Source organism: Pelophylax lessonae, assembly GCF_965119305.1.
Source record: "Pelophylax lessonae genome assembly, chromosome: 12".
NCBI lineage: Eukaryota > Metazoa > Chordata > Amphibia > Anura > Ranidae > Pelophylax > Pelophylax lessonae.
Window position 1 is genome coordinate 92935839 of NC_138779.1, and position 17062 is coordinate 92952900.

General features: G+C 40.6%; 1 protein-coding gene across 2 annotated transcripts in view; it reads left to right on the forward strand.

The window, feature by feature from the left end:
• LOC309568082 (myosin-binding protein C, fast-type-like) overlaps positions 1–17062 on the forward strand; it is a 236518-nt gene that overhangs the window by 175845 nt on the left and 43611 nt on the right. For both annotated transcript variants that reach the window (XM_082273655.1, XM_082273654.1), the window contains exons 17-19: positions 1861–2000; positions 11753–11912; positions 12034–12138. In XM_082273655.1, coding sequence (XP_082129781.1) covers positions 1861–2000; positions 11753–11912; positions 12034–12138 — 405 coding nt within the window. The remainder of the gene's footprint in view (positions 1–1860; positions 2001–11752; positions 11913–12033; positions 12139–17062) is intronic.

The following is a 17062-nucleotide window of genomic DNA, read 5'->3' on the forward strand; positions in this document are numbered from 1 at the left end:
ATGGTACAACAATTAAAAGTTCAACTGGAGCCTGAAGTGTCTTCTCTACGGTGGCATAAGGAGGTGCTCAGCAGCGGCGATATACACAGGTCAGCCGCGGCGATATACACAGGTCAGCCGCGGCGATATACACAGGTCAGCAGCGGCGATATACACAGGTCAGCCGCGGCGATATACACAGGTCAGCCGCGGCGATATACACAGGTCAGCTGCGGCGATATACACAGGTCAGCCACGGCGATATACACAGGTCAGCCGCGGCGATATACACAGGTCAGCAGTGGCGATATACACAGGTCAGCTGCGGCGATATACACAGGTCAGCCGCAGCGATATACACAGGTCAGCCGCGGCGATAAACACAGGTCAGCAGTGGCGATATACATAGGAAGCTGATAATGTGCCTGTCACAAGTGGACTTTTGTGAGTGTAACTTTTAATTGGTTCACCACAGGGTTGCATCCCCAGGCACTGTTTTTGTCTATTTGGTTGTAGCCAGGGATGAGTCACCAGTGAGTAAACCTGCAGATGCCCCAGACCATTCTGCTACTATTGGATGGGAGGGGGGGGCGGTACTCCTAGCCTGTAAGCATTCTTAAGGCACTGCCTCCGTGGGTTGGATCAGACCACTAGTTTCAGCCTCACTGGTCCACCCACTACAGCCAGCAGGGATTGTATCACTTCCTACTCCTTGTAGAAAGAACTACAATAGGGTTGTGACAAGACCGGTAGCTGGTGAAATACAAGGCAAAGCGGCCACCGGTCTTACAAAACAAGAGAGAGGGAAGTACCCTTGTAATTTAAAAATGCATCTGCTATATCTCAGAAACTACAGAGCCAACTCAAAAATGGACAACATATTTTAGGAAGGTATGAAAACAGGATTAAAAATAAGTAAAGAAGTTTTTGCCCAGAGTTCTGTTTTAAGTCCTGCCATTAACATTTTAGTAGTCAATGAAGATGTCTCATTTGCTGCTTGCTTTGGATTAGCTATAAAATTTTTTTTTTTTTTTTAATAATTTATGCACTTTGGCCATAGGTTTTTTTCCTTTACATATGCATGTTACATTTTTATTTTTTCTCTTTGAATAAAATATATTTTTGTAGATCTAATACGCAGGTATATTTGGTTAATCATTTGACAGGTGGTTCTTAAAAATCATTCTTATATAAATGTATTTTTGAACCATTGGTGCGATATTGAGTGAAAGCCAGAGTTTTTAAACATTCAATTTTTTCTATATTAGATTTTTTAAATCCAAACATGCTTACTGTTTAAAGATTTGTATTTCTGTCCAGCTGATTATATGATATGCACACACTGCACAGCCTGGAAGCTGACATGTTTATTTCTTGGTCCCTCCTTCCTATGGCATGTCTTCCACCTTTAGCCTGTTATTGGAAAGTGAATAAGATTGAACTTTTGTCCAGTGGGTAAGGAGCTAACCAAAGAAGCAATAAAGCTGACGTATGCCGAACTAGGGAAATAGCACAGTGATGGTCCTAGGCAAAAAGGTACAGGTCTCTTGCCCTCCCCTAGCCTGTGACTGGACAGTGAAAGGAGAAGCAGCAGACTGATGAGCTCATCTTTCTTTCACTCTGCTCTCTCCTCCTATCAGCATGCTCTTTGTGCTGCAGCACAACTGATTGGCTCATTGTGCTGTTTCTTGTGAGACCTCTGCTGTACAGAGGATTGCAAGAGGCTGATAACAAATCAAGCTCAGGTAATTACAATAATAAAATACTTTACAGAGAATACAAAATACAGAGATGCATTCATTTATGTTTTTTTCTACACAAGCCTGAAGTTTACTTTTAATCTACAGTTTCTTGATAGTGTTTTCTATGTTCTTAATGCAGAGCCACCTAAAATCCACCTTGATTGCAGTGGTGGAACACCTGTCAACACCATTATTGTTGTGGCTGGAAACAAACTACGGTTCGATGTCCCCATCACTGGAGAGCCTGCACCAACTGTGGCATGGTTTAAAGAAGGCATTGTGAGCTTTTTTGTTATTGTTTTCCAAACCCTTCATAGCTTTCATAGCCGGAAAAGCTCAGGTTTTCCACTTATTTTTATGTGTTTAAACTCTTTTTGGTCCTTTTCACACTTGTGAGACTTGTCTGGTGACTTGAGACTGTAAAGTCGTATGACAAGTCATGCCCTAGGATTTCCAATAAAATCCGGTTGTAGCTGTGCAAGTTGGTCTGACTTTGATGCAACTTGAGCTCCATAGAGCTCAAGATTGCACAGGCATTACTTCAAGTCCAGTCAAAGTTGCATCAAAATCAAGCCAAAGTAATGGCAAAATCGCAGAAAAGTTGCACAACTTTCAGGTCACACACCTGTGAAAGGGGCCTTTATTGAATTTTGAAAAAACATAACAATACAAAACAATGAAAAACACAGATAGCATTCCTAAATTAAGCACAAAATAAAAACATTGAAAAAAACCCCTAAGGGATTCCATATATACTATTTATTAAAAAAAAATAATTCCCTATTTGTTATTACCTTGTTCGAAAAAGGTTCAATAGACAACCCCCCCCCCCCCCCTTTCCATGCCAGGCCATTTTTAAGTTTTCAGTGATGTAATAGTTTGACTGACAATTACTATGTCTTAACAACACTGTACCCAATTGAGTTTTATATCAGTATTTGAAAGTTTGAGTTTTCTTTGGGTGGAATTAGGTAACCACAGATGTTTTTATTTTTATAATATAAAGGAAAAAATCTAAAAAAAAAAACAAGTATAAAATATCTACATTCTAAAAGTACACAGACCTAAAAAAAACACCCTTTTCGATAGTGGACACCCCAAAGTGATTTCATTTTTTGCCACAATCTTTTTGGAAATGAAAAAACATGCCAGTATTGAGATGATTAATAAAATAACTTAGGCACACTTAGTCTTTTAAAGTTGCACACTGAAGTTAAGTGCAAGTTTTCCCATATTAGCTCCCAGTAGAATGAAATTGCATTGTGTGCAGTAGTAAGATGTCTCAAATAAAGCCAAAACTTTTTAAATGACCACATACCAATCCCACAATTATTGGCGGTCAGTGGCGCTTTTTTTCATTGGTGGTTGGAGGCACTTTAACCCCAAATACATTGGTTGTCAGTGGCATTTTATCTCCCTCCCCCCCCCCCCCAAAAAAAAATAAAATAAATAAAAATAATTCACAATCATCAATGGTCAGTGGCACTATAAAATTCCCAACCCGCTCTTCACTTATTGGTGGTCCTTGAAATTCTAAGCCCCCAGAGCGGCCCCACAACATTGGTGGTCATTGGCCCTTTAAAGTCTTACCCTCCCACCTACAATCATTCCTTTTTTTTTTTTAATTATTCCTTCCTCTGCTGCAACTGGAGGATTCAATAAATGGATACATTAAATAAAACCTTATTTCCTCCTTTCTCCATCATAAGAGGAAAAGGAGGGCTCACTAGTGTAAACCGTATTAAACTCTTCACATTGGTGATCACTGTGAATGGTTACCTTAGCAATCACATGCCAAAGGGCCACTCCAGTGCATTTAGCTGATTCTTTCTGCTGCCTAATGAAACTGATGCTGGCTGAAACTTAGTGAAACTAAAATGACATACAGGAACAATCACCTGCCCTAGTAAGGGAACCATCCAGCCATTTGGTCACAACAGCCAGACCCTGGGAGGTTACCTTTCTTGAGGAACAACAAAAAATTGTGGAATTCTTAGACCATCAGATTTTACTGCCATCTGCAAATGGACACAGGCAACAAAAACCCTGTTGACCAGCACAGGATAACCCTGCCCATAGCCTTAACGACTCGGTTTTTCACTAGTGTCCATATGAGACTGGATGTGTTTTTTTTCTGCTCTGCTGTTCTCTGTTTGTTTGTTTTGAAAAAAATCTCAGTTTCTGGTAGATAAGGTAAAGGTAGATAAGGCGGCCAATGAGTACTATCATTATCATGTAGGATACTCTAAGTCAAATTCTGGAAGTTTCTCCAGTTAACCAATGAGCACATGCTTTCACAGTTTTTTGCTGGTGTTCTCTCTGGCAGCCCTGAAATTCTGGAAGTTTCCCCAGGCATCTACAGCTGTTGTGAATTCAGGCTTGATATGGAAACATTGATCAGTTCACCAGTTAGCCAAGCAACACAGATTCTCTAGTGTTCCCTCTGCAATAGGCCTGCAGTTGGCAGTAACTACTTTTATGTTCCAGTTCACACAGAACTCTAATATTCAGACCAGACCAATATGTCTGGGGATTTCTTATGGATTTACTAGTTCAGAGTAAGGCAGTTTTTATCTGCCCCTATCTCTGGAGACTCATTTTTGAGAGTGGTTGTAGTAGAATAACGCTGTGTAGGGGTTTACTCCTTTTGTTTTATCTGAAACTGTCTGAGGCAGTATTGTCAGAAACAAACTCATTAGCAGAGCACTATGTGAAAGCACTACAACCAGGGAGGAATCAGAGGTCTCACCACATCAGGTAGTTTGGATCCAGTCTTGGACAGAACCTTTTCACTTTTTCCACCCATGTGTATACGAATAGCAGGCAAACTTCTTTGAGCCCCATGCAAAATGAGTCTTTAACCCTGGTGCATGAGGCTCTGGCATTTAGGTGCAGGTGGGGAGCACAGGCACAGACTGCTTGTATTTTGGGCATTTGTTCTGGGCATTCGTCCCTGGGTGCATACTGCACTAAAGTAAGCACCGCTAGGTGCACCGTCCAGAGCTGTATCTGTCCAAATAGAGCAGCTGCCAGCCTCCCAAGCTGATAAGCTGGTGGGGTTGGATGGTGTGGATTTCCCCTATGGGACAAATACTCTCTGTCCTACAACTGGGTCTGAACCAGCATTTGGCACACTTTGGCATATCTTGTTTCTGAGACCATTGGGCTTTCACTTCTTGATTAAGACCATTATACAGATAGTCTCCCATGTAGCTCCCCCTGTTTATTACCTGGTGGTTCCATGGGATCTGGATCTGATTCTCTCTGCTTTTCAGAGAGCACCATTCGAGACATTCCTTGCAAAGTGGTGTTTCTATCCACATCTTTGAGACAAGTGTCTGAACCGATGGCCTTCTCCTGCAAGGAACCCTTTCTGATTTTACATATTGACCAGGTAGTATTGAGGCCCAGTGTTTCATTCTTGCCTAAGGTAGTTTGTGTCTTTCACCTCAACCAGACTTTTGTTCTTCTATCTTCCATCAGTACTAAAGTTCAGGAATAAAGAATTTATTTCCAGCTTGGGCTGTGAGAGCATATATCTCTGCCACTGCTTCTACAGGAGGACTTAGACCTTTTCTTTTCCAAATGGACCCTGTTAGAGTACACCGGTTTCTCGGTCCACCATCACAAGGTGTCTTAGGCAGATCATTATCTAAATTTATAAGCAGATCTAAAGGCAAAACTTTTTGTTTTAATTTTGAGTAGGGAAAAAGAGGGTCATAATCCCAAGCAGCAGAATGAGTTTTAGGGTGTAATGTTAAGTATGCCTATGCTGTGTGTTGGAAATATCTTATAGACAACTTTGTGTAAAAAATGTTTGCTTATCTTTTCGTCATTTTACAAAAACTTCTGGCAAAAAATGCTATCTTCAAAGACTAACTATGCGTTTTGGAAAATACCTTTGGATGTTTTCTTTCCAAAATGGGATCATGTTTCTCCTGCCAGGCACTTCAAGGACTCAAGAAAAGTGATAGATCACAATAAATTATATGAAGGATTTATGCTTCTTGAAAGCCCAAAGGTGCACCTTGGATTTTGGCCCCCCCTCTATGTGTGTAGGCTGTGAAAAAGTCTCACACTTGTGGTATCCCCATACTCAGGAGTATCAGAATGTGTGTTTGGGTGTATTTGTAAGTATACCTATGCTGTGTGTAAGAAATACCTTGTTAACATGACAACTAAATTTCTTCATATTCCAATAAATTGTGATAAAAATTACTTTCAAAAACTCACCGTGTCTTTTAATAAATACCTTAGACTGTCTACTTCCCAAAAATAGGTCATTTTGGGGGTTTGCATTTACCTTGCATTTTAATGCCTCAAGAAATGAGATAGGCAGTCAGTACATCAGGGTTGAATCATTTTTAAATATACAGAGGACTACACTCCGCACATTTTTGTAAATATTTTATTATTTATATCTTTTCATGTGACAACACTGAAGAAATTACACTTTGCTACAATGTAAAGTAGTGAGTGTGCAGCTTGTATACCAGTGTAAATGTGCTGTCCCCTCAAAAGAACTCAACACTCAGCCATTAATGTCTAAACCGCTGGCAACAAAAGTGAGTCCACCCCTAAGTTAAAATATCCAAATTGGGCCCAAAGTGTCAATATATCTTGTGTGGCCACCATTATTTTCCAGCACTGCCTTAACCCTCTTGTTTATGGAGTTCACCAGAGCTTCACAGGTTGCATCTGGATTCCTCTTCCACTCCTCCATGATGACATCACAGGGCTAGTGGATGTTAGAAACATTGCGCTCCTCCACCTGCTATTTGAAGATGCCCCACAGATCCTCAATAGGGTTTAGTTCTGAAGACATGCTTGGCCAGTCCATCAACTTTACCCTCCACTTCTTTAGCAAGGCAGTGGTCGTTTTGGAGGTGTGTTTGGGGTCATTATCATGTTGGAATACTGCCCTGCGGCCCAGTCTCCGAAGGGAGGGGATCAAGCTCTGCTTCAGTATGTCACAGTACATGTTGGCATTCATGGTTTCCTCCATGAACTGTAGCTCCCCAGTGCTGGCAGCACACATGCAGCCCCAGACCATGACACTCCCACCACCATGCTTGACAGTAGGCAAGACACACTTGTTTTTGTATTCCTAACCTGGTTGTCACCACACAGGCTTGACACCATCTGAACCAAATACGTTTTTCTTGGTCTCATCAAACCACAGGACATGGTTCCAGTAATCCATGTCCTTAGTCTGCTTGTCTTCAGAAAACTGTTTGCAGGCTTTCTTTTGCCTCATCTTTAGAAGAGGCTTCCTTCTGGGATGACAGCCATGCAGACCAATTTTATGCAGTGTGCAATGTATGGTCTGAGCGCTGACAGGCTGATTCCCCCACCCCTTCAACCTCTGCAGCAATGCTGGCAACACTCATACATATATTTCCAAAAGAAATCCTCTGGATATGACGCTGAGCATGTGCACTCAACTGCTTTGGTCAACCATGGCGAGGCCTGTTCTGAGTGGAACCTGTCCTGTTAAATCACTGTATGGTCTTGGCCTCCATGCTATTGCTCAGTTTCAGGGTCTTGGCAATCTTCTTTCATCTTTATGTAGAGCAACAATTTTTTTTCAGATCCTCAGAGAGTTCTTTGCCATGAGGTGCCATGTTGAACTTCCAGTGACCAGTATGAGAGAGTGAGAGCGACAACACCAAATTTAACACCCCTGCTCCCCATTCACACCTTAGACCTTGTAACATCTAACATTCACCAGCTCAGTGATGTCATCATGGAAGAGTGGAAGAGGACTCCAGTGGCAACCTGTGAAGCTCTGTTGAACTCTATGCCCAAGAGGGTTAAGGCAGTGCTGAAAAATAATAGTGGTCACACAATATATTGACACTTTGGGCCCAATTTGGACATTTTCACTTAGGGGTGTACTCATAACATAACCTACCCAGCTGGATAAAGGCAGCTGAGGAGCGATAGCTGCTATTGGAGTAAGCGGAGGTACCTACCGGAGGGGACCCATCCTGGCCCTGGGGGCCAATTAAGCCTATGTGGTCCTAATGCCATAAGGCAAATAAGACCCAATTGTTCCGGTGAGTGAGCCATTTTACTATTAGCCACGGTGGAAACCAAAAGTGACACCAATATCTGATTGGGAAGCCTGGCACTGAGCACCTGCACTTTATCTCCTGCACAGCACAGAGATATATGTTTCTTTTGAACAATTTCACAAGTCACCTCTATTTATGAACTGTGTGGAACACTTGTGAGATTATCATACATCTCATGCACTCTATATGAATTTGAATTTCTGCACTTATGAAATAATTTATTTACAGTGTGCATTTTACTGAATTGGTATTATCTTTTGTTTATATATGTTATAAGAATTGATCTTAACCTGTTTACATTGATTTGCACCAAACACCTATGCACTTTACTTTAAGCACTATTATTTATTTATTTTGAAGCATATTAGTACCGTTTCCACTAAATATTTATACACTTTATTCAGCTATTATCAAGCAAGCGCTATAGGTAACCTTTTCTATTAAGGTTACTTACACCCATTTCACTAGCACTTTACTATAGCAGGTGCTTCCCCTTTTTTAGTATAATTTAGACCCATTGGCGCGGGGGGGGGGGGTATACTACCAGTATATTATATTTTCCCCAGTTGTACTGATATCATATTTTCCCCAGTTGTACTGACTGCCTATCTCATTTCTTGAGGCACTAAAATGCAAGGTAAGAACAAATACTCCCAAAATGACCTATTTTTGGAAAGTAGAGAGTCTAAGGTATTTAGTAAAAAAACATTTGTCAAATTTTATTGGAAAATGAAGAAATTAAAAATAAAGTGTATTTTTCCACAAAGTTGTCATGTTAACAAGCTATTTCTTACACACAGCATCGTTATACTTACAATTACACCCAAGTACACATTATGATGCTCCTGAGTATGGGGATGCCACAAGTGTGATGGTGTCATGCAACTCGTTAATACGAGCTACATGACATCGGGGAGGGAAAATGGCTAATTGAGCCCAATATGGACGTTTTCACTTAGGGGTGTACTCACTTTTTTTGCCAGCGGTTTAGACATTAATGGCTGTATGTTGAGTTATTTTGAGGAGACAGCAAATTTACACTGTTATACAAGCTGTACTCTCACTACTTCACATTGTAGCAAAGTGTAATTTCTTCAGTGTTGTCACATGAAACGATATAATAAAATACTTACAAAATTGTGAGGGGTGTACTCACTTTTGTGAGATACTGTATATACCAATTTTTGTAGATAACTCTCACACTACCTAAATAATATACACTGATTAGTTTTTTTGGTTTTTTTTTCACCAAAAAAAATGTAACAGAATCACTTAAATGTAGGCCTAAAAGTATGAAGAAAGATTATTTATTTGCAAAGTTTCATAACAGATACTAAAAAAAAATGTTCTGCCTTTTTTTCCTTTATACAGTAAAAAGTAAAAAAACCAATTGGTGATTAAATACTAGGGATGATCGAACGGTTTGGGTCGACCATCGGTTCGACCCGAACATTGGGTGTTCGAAATTCAGCCGAATTCCAAACATTTTGCGGTAAAAGTTCGGAATTCGGTCACCAGAACCGCCCAAAATGCAATGGGACAGGAACTGGGCTTTAAAAGACCATGATTGGCCCAGAAACATCAGTAATACAGAGGCTGAGGAAGAGAGTGGAAGCATTTGTGTTTCTCCTGCTGTTTTTAGTGTGAGGAAAGGGATATGCAGTGTAGTTAGGGTACTATATACCACTATAGTTAGATTCAACAATCTAGTTTTTGTAGGGATAGTTAAAAGTGTCAGGGTGACCGTAGTGTAGTTTAGGTGACCTGACTCTGCCATGTCAGGGTGACCGTAGTGTAGTTTAGGTGACCTGACTCTGCCATGTCAGGGTGACCGTAGTGTAGTTTAGGTGACCTGACTCTGCCATGTCAGGGTGACCGTAGTATAGTTAAGGTGACCTGACTCTGCCATGTCAAGGTGACCGTAGTGTAATTTAGGGTGACCTGACTCTGCCATGCCAGGGTGACCGAACTGTGCCATGTCAGGGTGACCGTAGTGTAGTTTAGGGTGAACTGACTCTTCCATGCCAGGGTGACCGTAGTGTAGTTTAGGGTGAACTGACTCTGCCATGTCAGGGTGACCTGACTATGCAGATTCTGGGTTGGGTTAGGGGTATATATATATATATATATATATATATATATATATATATATACACACACACACACATATATATATATATATATATATATATACATATACAGTAAAACCTTGGTTTGAGAGTAACTTGGTTTGAGAGCGCTTTGCAAGACAAGCAAATTTTTAAAATAAATTTTGACTTGATATACAAGGGATGTCTTGATATACAAGTAGCGTTATGTATAAAAAAAAGAAGAGAGGAGCCTCGAAAGTGTAGCAATATGATTACATTTAATGAAGGTTCAATATTTAGCAACTCACATGGTTGATGAATAAAACAGGCACATCTAAGTATGCAGGCATCTGGGGTAAAACTGTCCACATAGACCGTCCTCTGCACAGCCATCTTCATCATCCCTTCCCCGCTGCACTCCACGAGTGATTCAAAGCCTCACTTTCAGATCACTCTACTGCAGGCTATTCTTCCCGGTCACTATTGCAGACTGACAGTGGTGAGAGTCGGTGGTTCAGAGGATGGTCTATGTGGACAGCTTTACCCCAGATGCCTGCATGCTTAGGTGTGCCTATTTTAATCATCAACCATGTGAGTTTCTAAATGTTGAACCTTCATTAAATGTAACCATATTGCTACACTTAGAGGCGCCTCTCATCTCTCTTATATTCTGTAGCTCTGCTAGATTTTGCTTCTAATCCCCTTGGGAAGGCTGCATATGGACATGTTATGGTTACACAACCTATCACATTGCTATAATCTTTGTATATAGACTTTAAACTGAAGGACTTGTGGAACGAATCATCTGAGTTTCCATTATTTCTTATGGGGAAATTTGCTTTGATATAAGAGTGCTTTGGATTGCAAGCATGTTTCTAGAACGAATTATGCTCGCAATCCAAGGTTTTACTGTATATATATATATATATATATATATATATATATATATATAAATACCCCTATACAGAAGTTCAGATGTCATGCCTGCCTCCAAACGCCCAAAAAACGCCTGAAAAACGCCTGAAACAAAAACGCCTAAGTGTGAAAGGAGGGTAACACCATCCCTGCGCTACTGAAATTCTAATAAAAATAATCTGTTTTTTTTTTCTGGTTCTGGACATGCTACAGAGCTGAAACTTCACAGGTACACCCCCCAGACACTAAATCCAAAGAAATCTCATTTTTTTTTTTCAATAATCTTTTCAATAATTGGCTCTCTATCAAAAACGACAATTTTTAAGATATTTTTTTTGCCTGATTCATAGTCCCTGGGGCATGACCCAGAACCCTAGGCACTTTTTAGGGGCATTTATTGGGTTTTAGGGCTTCAAAATTGTTTTTTTTTATTCCAGAAGTTCGGGTCCCATTGATTTCAATGGGGTTCTGGAATCCGAACAAAACTTTCGGGAAATTCGGGTGTTCTGGTTGAACCGAACCTTTCAAAAGTTTGATCATCCCTATTAAATACCACAAAAAGAAAGCTCTGGCTAAATATATATATATATATATATATATATATATATATATATATATAAAATCTATTTCTGTAAGGTGTTGCATCACTATTTTTTATTTCAAAGTGTCACAGCACAGAAAACTAAAAAAAGCCTGGACTGGAAGGGGGTGAAACAGCCCGGTCATAAGTGGTTAAGGTAACAAAGATCATTGGTTAAACTGGTAAATGTTACCTCTATATGTAATTGGAAAATCAAATAAGTCCTGCTTTTTTTTTTTTTTTTTTTTTTTTTTTAGTATGGAGGATTTTTTTCAAACATTTACGTTTGTACTATTTTATTTAGTGATTTTTTTTTTCCTCTGCATAACTAATTTTTTTCTCTTTTTTATTTTTTATTTTTAATTATAGGAGTTTACAGACATTGAAGGCCGGGTGCACGTAGAGAACGATAAAGATCAAAGCAGCTTTGTTATTGATGGAGCAAAACGAGAAGATGAAGGCAATTTTAAGATCGTAGTAACTAACCCTTCTGGAGAGGATACTGCCACTCTGTATGTCAAAGTAGTAGGTAAGGAAATGCTAAAATGCATGTATATATAATAGAATTATGATTTTATAAATAAATAATGTGTTACAGACAACTAAAAAGTATTACTAATGTCATGTTTACATTTTGTTTTCCATTCTAGATATTCCTGATCCTCCGCAGAACATTCAAATCCCAGGTGTTGGAGAGGACTGGGCTGATGTTATTTGGGATCCCCCAAAATATGATGGTGGTCAACCTATCTTAGGTAAGAAAATTTTAAAAAGACTCAGTAAGGGTTAAGCTACAGTCTAAGCTTGATAGCTGGTGCCACAATGCTTTTTGCCTATGTCAGCCATCTTCTGATTGAAGAATTTTGTTGAATTGTCTAGATAAGTCCATTGCAGAGAGCTATCTTTTTTTAAGATTCTTGTTTATCATGGGAAGCCTTAAATTATCCCTGTTTTTGCCCTACTGCATCCATTAGTATCCATTACTGCATACATTATTGAGCATGAGTAGGGTTAACTTGTCCAGGTAGGGTCAATAGATGACACAAAGGATAGTGCAAACAAGCCTAGATACAATATCAAAAGAGCAGGATCCAATATAACAAATTCATGGAAAAACGTGATAGTAGATGTTAGATGGGCAGAAGCAGCACACCAGGGACTTGGGGGACTTGGAAAAGACACAGAAGCATTTGTAATGCTGAAACTTTTTACACACATTTACACACACACCTGGTTGCTTAGAGAAATAACAAATTAAAATGATAAGTACTAGTTCCTAACATTCCTCACAGCCATCAACCAGATTTGACCTTTGATTGCTTGAATCTTTGAAAACCTCATACAAAGAGTTGATTGATAGAACCAGCTTCAGGATGGAGACGCCCTTCTCCCAGATGTAGAGAGCTCTGTGGAATCTGGCTTCAGTGGATTTCAAAGTATTAAATTGGTTCTAAAGCAAAGCATAAACATTGTTTACCTTAATTCATTCCCTGAATTAGGGTAAAAAATGTTTAGGTAATAATATCGGCCTTTAACTCCTCCCTTATACACAAGTCCTCACTTAATTCATTGCTGTGCCCCTCTATATGTGGCTCTCCCCACTCTCATAGGCCTTGCTGAGGCAATTGAAGCCATTGGTTACTGCTGCTGTCAGTCAAATCCTGTGACGAAGGAGCAGGGGGCAGGGCTGAGCCGTATTGTCTGTGTTTATGGATGATTGGGATCGAGCCTGCAGGTATGCCACAATAGGAAGCGGCTTCCTGTGGGGGCACACCAAGAAGAAGAGGATTGGGGCTGCCCTGTGCAATAGAGGTATAGAATGTTTGTTATTTGGAAAAATAACTTTACAATCACTTTTTGATTTTGAAATTAAGTGAACTTTCTAACTTTAGCACAGTTGCAGTGCTTGCTGGATAGCTTTTTGACTAATTTTAGTTTTTGCCTGTATTTGATCTCAAATATTGTAGAACTATAGGTAAAACTTTTTATTTTTATTGTAAATGGAGTAAGGGAGGGTTTTAACCCCTGTCAGTTTATTTTTTTTGCCATCTGTATCCCATTGGGGAGATTTCCCTTCACTTCCTGTCCCATAGCCAAAACGGGAAGGAAGATGAAATCCCTGAAAATTAAGGTAATCCCTTTGGAACTACCTAAAAAAGTAATAAAAGTGCTGCACCAGAAATACTTAATCTATATATAAACAGGTGATATTGATGGTGTAATAAATATCAAAAGAGTCTAAAATAAAGTCCATAAGTGTCCAAATAAAGGTGAAAAGAAGAGACTATCAACAAGGTAGTAAAAACACCAAAGGTGGTAAAAAAATCATAAAAATTTCTTCACAAACACCGCTGTGCATATATCCCACCACCGGCTAGATTGGTCTCTCACCTCAGCCACAGACCCATAAAGGGTCAAAGATCGCATATATCAGCTGTAGCAGCCTGGGGATTATCCTCTCCTAGCTCTCTCGGACAGCCCAACATAGATCATTCAGGTGGGGATAGATGAACTCCAGTCAAACTCAGAAATCGGTGTATATATAAAACAAAGGGGACATATATAGTGCTCTCCGTCTGAATGCCAATGTCTTTATTAGATATAGTAAAAGGTACTCACATTTAACAGCACTCAGCGGTGCACGGAATGCAGACAGATACACATGCAGCTGGGACAAAGGGAAAGTACAACGTCAGGTACGCAGGCTCCGCCCCCTATACCCCTACTGAAGAAGTCGAAGGCTATTGGTTAGCTCTGACGTAACGCGTATAGGGGCGGAGCCTGCGTACCTGACGTTGTACTTTCCCTTTGTCCCAGCTGCATGTGTATCTGTCTGCATTGCGTGCACCGCTGAGTGCCGCCAAATGTGAGTACCTTTTACTATATCTAATAAAGACATTATGGACTTTATTTTAGACTCTTTTGATATTTATTACACCATCAATATCACCTGTTTATATATCGATGAAGTATTTCTGGCGCAGCACTTTTGTAGGTATTTGCATATTATTTGTGAGGTGTTACACAATTTGTGTTTGCAGACGGACTATTGCACTGATATTTGTATACTTATTTGCACCAGTATTAATTTGCTGTTTCAATTGTTTATATCATCTTTGGTTTTTTCACTAGTTGGTTGCGCTGAACATTTATTGATTATTAATCCCTTTGGAACCCCCAAGTCCCCATAAATAGTGTCCCTATTGGAATATTTCCCCTTTATTACTTCTAGGGACAACCTAAGGTTTGGAATTTTCTCCTATTTTCACTTTCAAGTATAATGGTAAGCAGGGCAAAAAGAGAGAGAATGAGTCTCCCTAATGGGGACACAGACACCAATAAAAAAAGTGTCAAGTGTTCTAATCCATCTTTTCTCTGTCTAAGATTAAAAAATCTTTTGCTTTTAGTTATACTTTAAACTGGGCTGGATTTCCCTTATTTAATTGTTTGGTAAAACCCATACAAAATAACATACAAATTCCTTTATTTCTCAAAAAATGTCATAGAATTCAAATGTAAAAAGCAGATACGTTATATGAGATCAAGTCTACTAAATAGCTACAAGAACATAAACGATGTATAAGGTATAACTGAATCCACCATATGTTAAAGCTTGAACAGCACTGAAAATATATATAGGACTAGGGGTGGTCTTTGTGTTTGAGTCTAACGTAATGGGGAAGTTTGCCCGCCGATGAGCGCCCCATAATGCCCTGCACTCTTGCAGTACATTGATTGCTGATGTCTGGCCAAAGTATTCACTTGACCTGTATGCTTTGACCAATCACGGCTCAATGTACTATCAGAGTGTTCAACAATGGACATTAGGCAGGTAGTTAGTGGATAGTGTGTGCAGTAAGTGTAGTTTACAGGCATACCCTACTTTTAAATCTATGGATATGTTGTAGTACTGGGTCCCCGCTCGGTGCTCCCCAAGTTTGGTTTCCATGTCACTTATGGTTCAGGAGCAGTGCCATGTCAAGCTGATGTCAGGATGCTAGGACCAGACCACACGGGGATGCTGGTAATATAAAGCAGTTTAGTGGAGAAAAGAACAATAAACGCACAGCAAGAGTGAGGAAGTGAGAGCAGGAAGAAGCCAGGGTCAAGTCCAGAAGCAGGTAGTCATCCAAGCCGGGGTCGAGTCCAGAAGCGGGTAGTCTACTGATGCCGGGCCATCTGCCGATGCGAGGTCGTCTGCCGATGCAGGGTTGAGAGCCAGGACAGTTGTCAGCCAAGCCAGATCATACACAGAGGAACACGGAGAACAGAAGACTGCTAACAGAGATACTCCTTGGAGCACAAATGCAAGGGCAAGGATTGCAACCCATCAGGTGATAGATATAGTCAGGTATGCAGCATCATCACTGTGCAACACCCAGGAAGCAGGCAAGTGATGATGCTATCAGAGATTTTAAGAGGCAGCAGTCTACACATATCCAAGATGGCTGCCAATAGGAGGGCAAGGTAATACCTGACAGCTGACAGCTGACCAATATTTCCCATAGATGCCAATGTTAAAGACCGGGAGCAGTGCCATGCCAAGCTTGCCAATATTTCCCATAGACGCCAATGAGCACTGAAAGCTGAAAAATGGTCTGGGCTAGAAGAGGGTGAAAGTGCTCTGTATTTAAGTGCTTAAGGGGTACCCTATGACATAATTTAAAAAAAAAGGCGTGCCCCCCCCAAATCTATACCAGGCCCTTTGTGTCTGGTATAGATTTTAAGTGGAACTCCAAGCTAAAATGAAAAAAAAAAAAAAAACGCGTATGGCCCGCAGATCCCGACCCCCTCTATGGGAATTGGTATCGGGTACCCATACCCATTCACCAAATAAGTGTAAAAAAGTAAACACCACAGGAAACAGTTTTTGAAAAGTCCTTTATTAAAAAGAAAGAAAAATGGTGTCCCTCGATGTAAATCCATCATCAATTACGACGCCCGCTGGACCCGAAAAATAGAAAGAAATGTAAAAAACGCTTCGCCTCCAAAGAGGCTACCCGCCGTATGCCCGATCTTCAACTTTGACAGTTTTTTTTATAGGCAAGAGGCGGGGCCACCTGGCTACGTCACCAGGTGGAACCAGCCTTTGCCTATAAAAGAACAGTCAAAGCTGAAGATCGGGCATACGACGAGTAGCCTCTTAGGAGGCAAAGCGTTTTTTGCAAATTTTGTATTTTTCGGGTTGGTGGGCATCGTGACTGATGATGGATTTACATCGAGGGACACTATTTTTTCTCTTTTTAATAAAGATCTTGTCAAAAACTGTGTTTTGTGTTTTTTACTTTTTTACACTTTTTTGGAGAATTGGTAGAGGTAGGATGTACCTGATACTCATTCACATGGGGGCGGGATCTGGGGGCCCCCTTGTTAAAGGGGGCTTCCAGATTCCGATAAGCCCCGCCCGCAGACCACCACAACCCAGGGTTGTCGGGAAGAGGCCCTTGTCCCCATCAACATGGGGACAAGGTGCTTTGGAGTGGGGGGGGGCAGAGCCCCCCTGTCCCAGAGCACCCACCCCCCCATGTTGAGGGCATGTGGCCTGGTATGGTTCAGGAGGGAGGTGCTTGCTCATCCCCCCACCTTTCCTGACCTGCCAGGCTGCATGCTCAGATAAGGGTCTGGATATTGGGGGGGACCCCATGGCGTTTTCTTGATCCGCTTTAGACAGAGATTGCA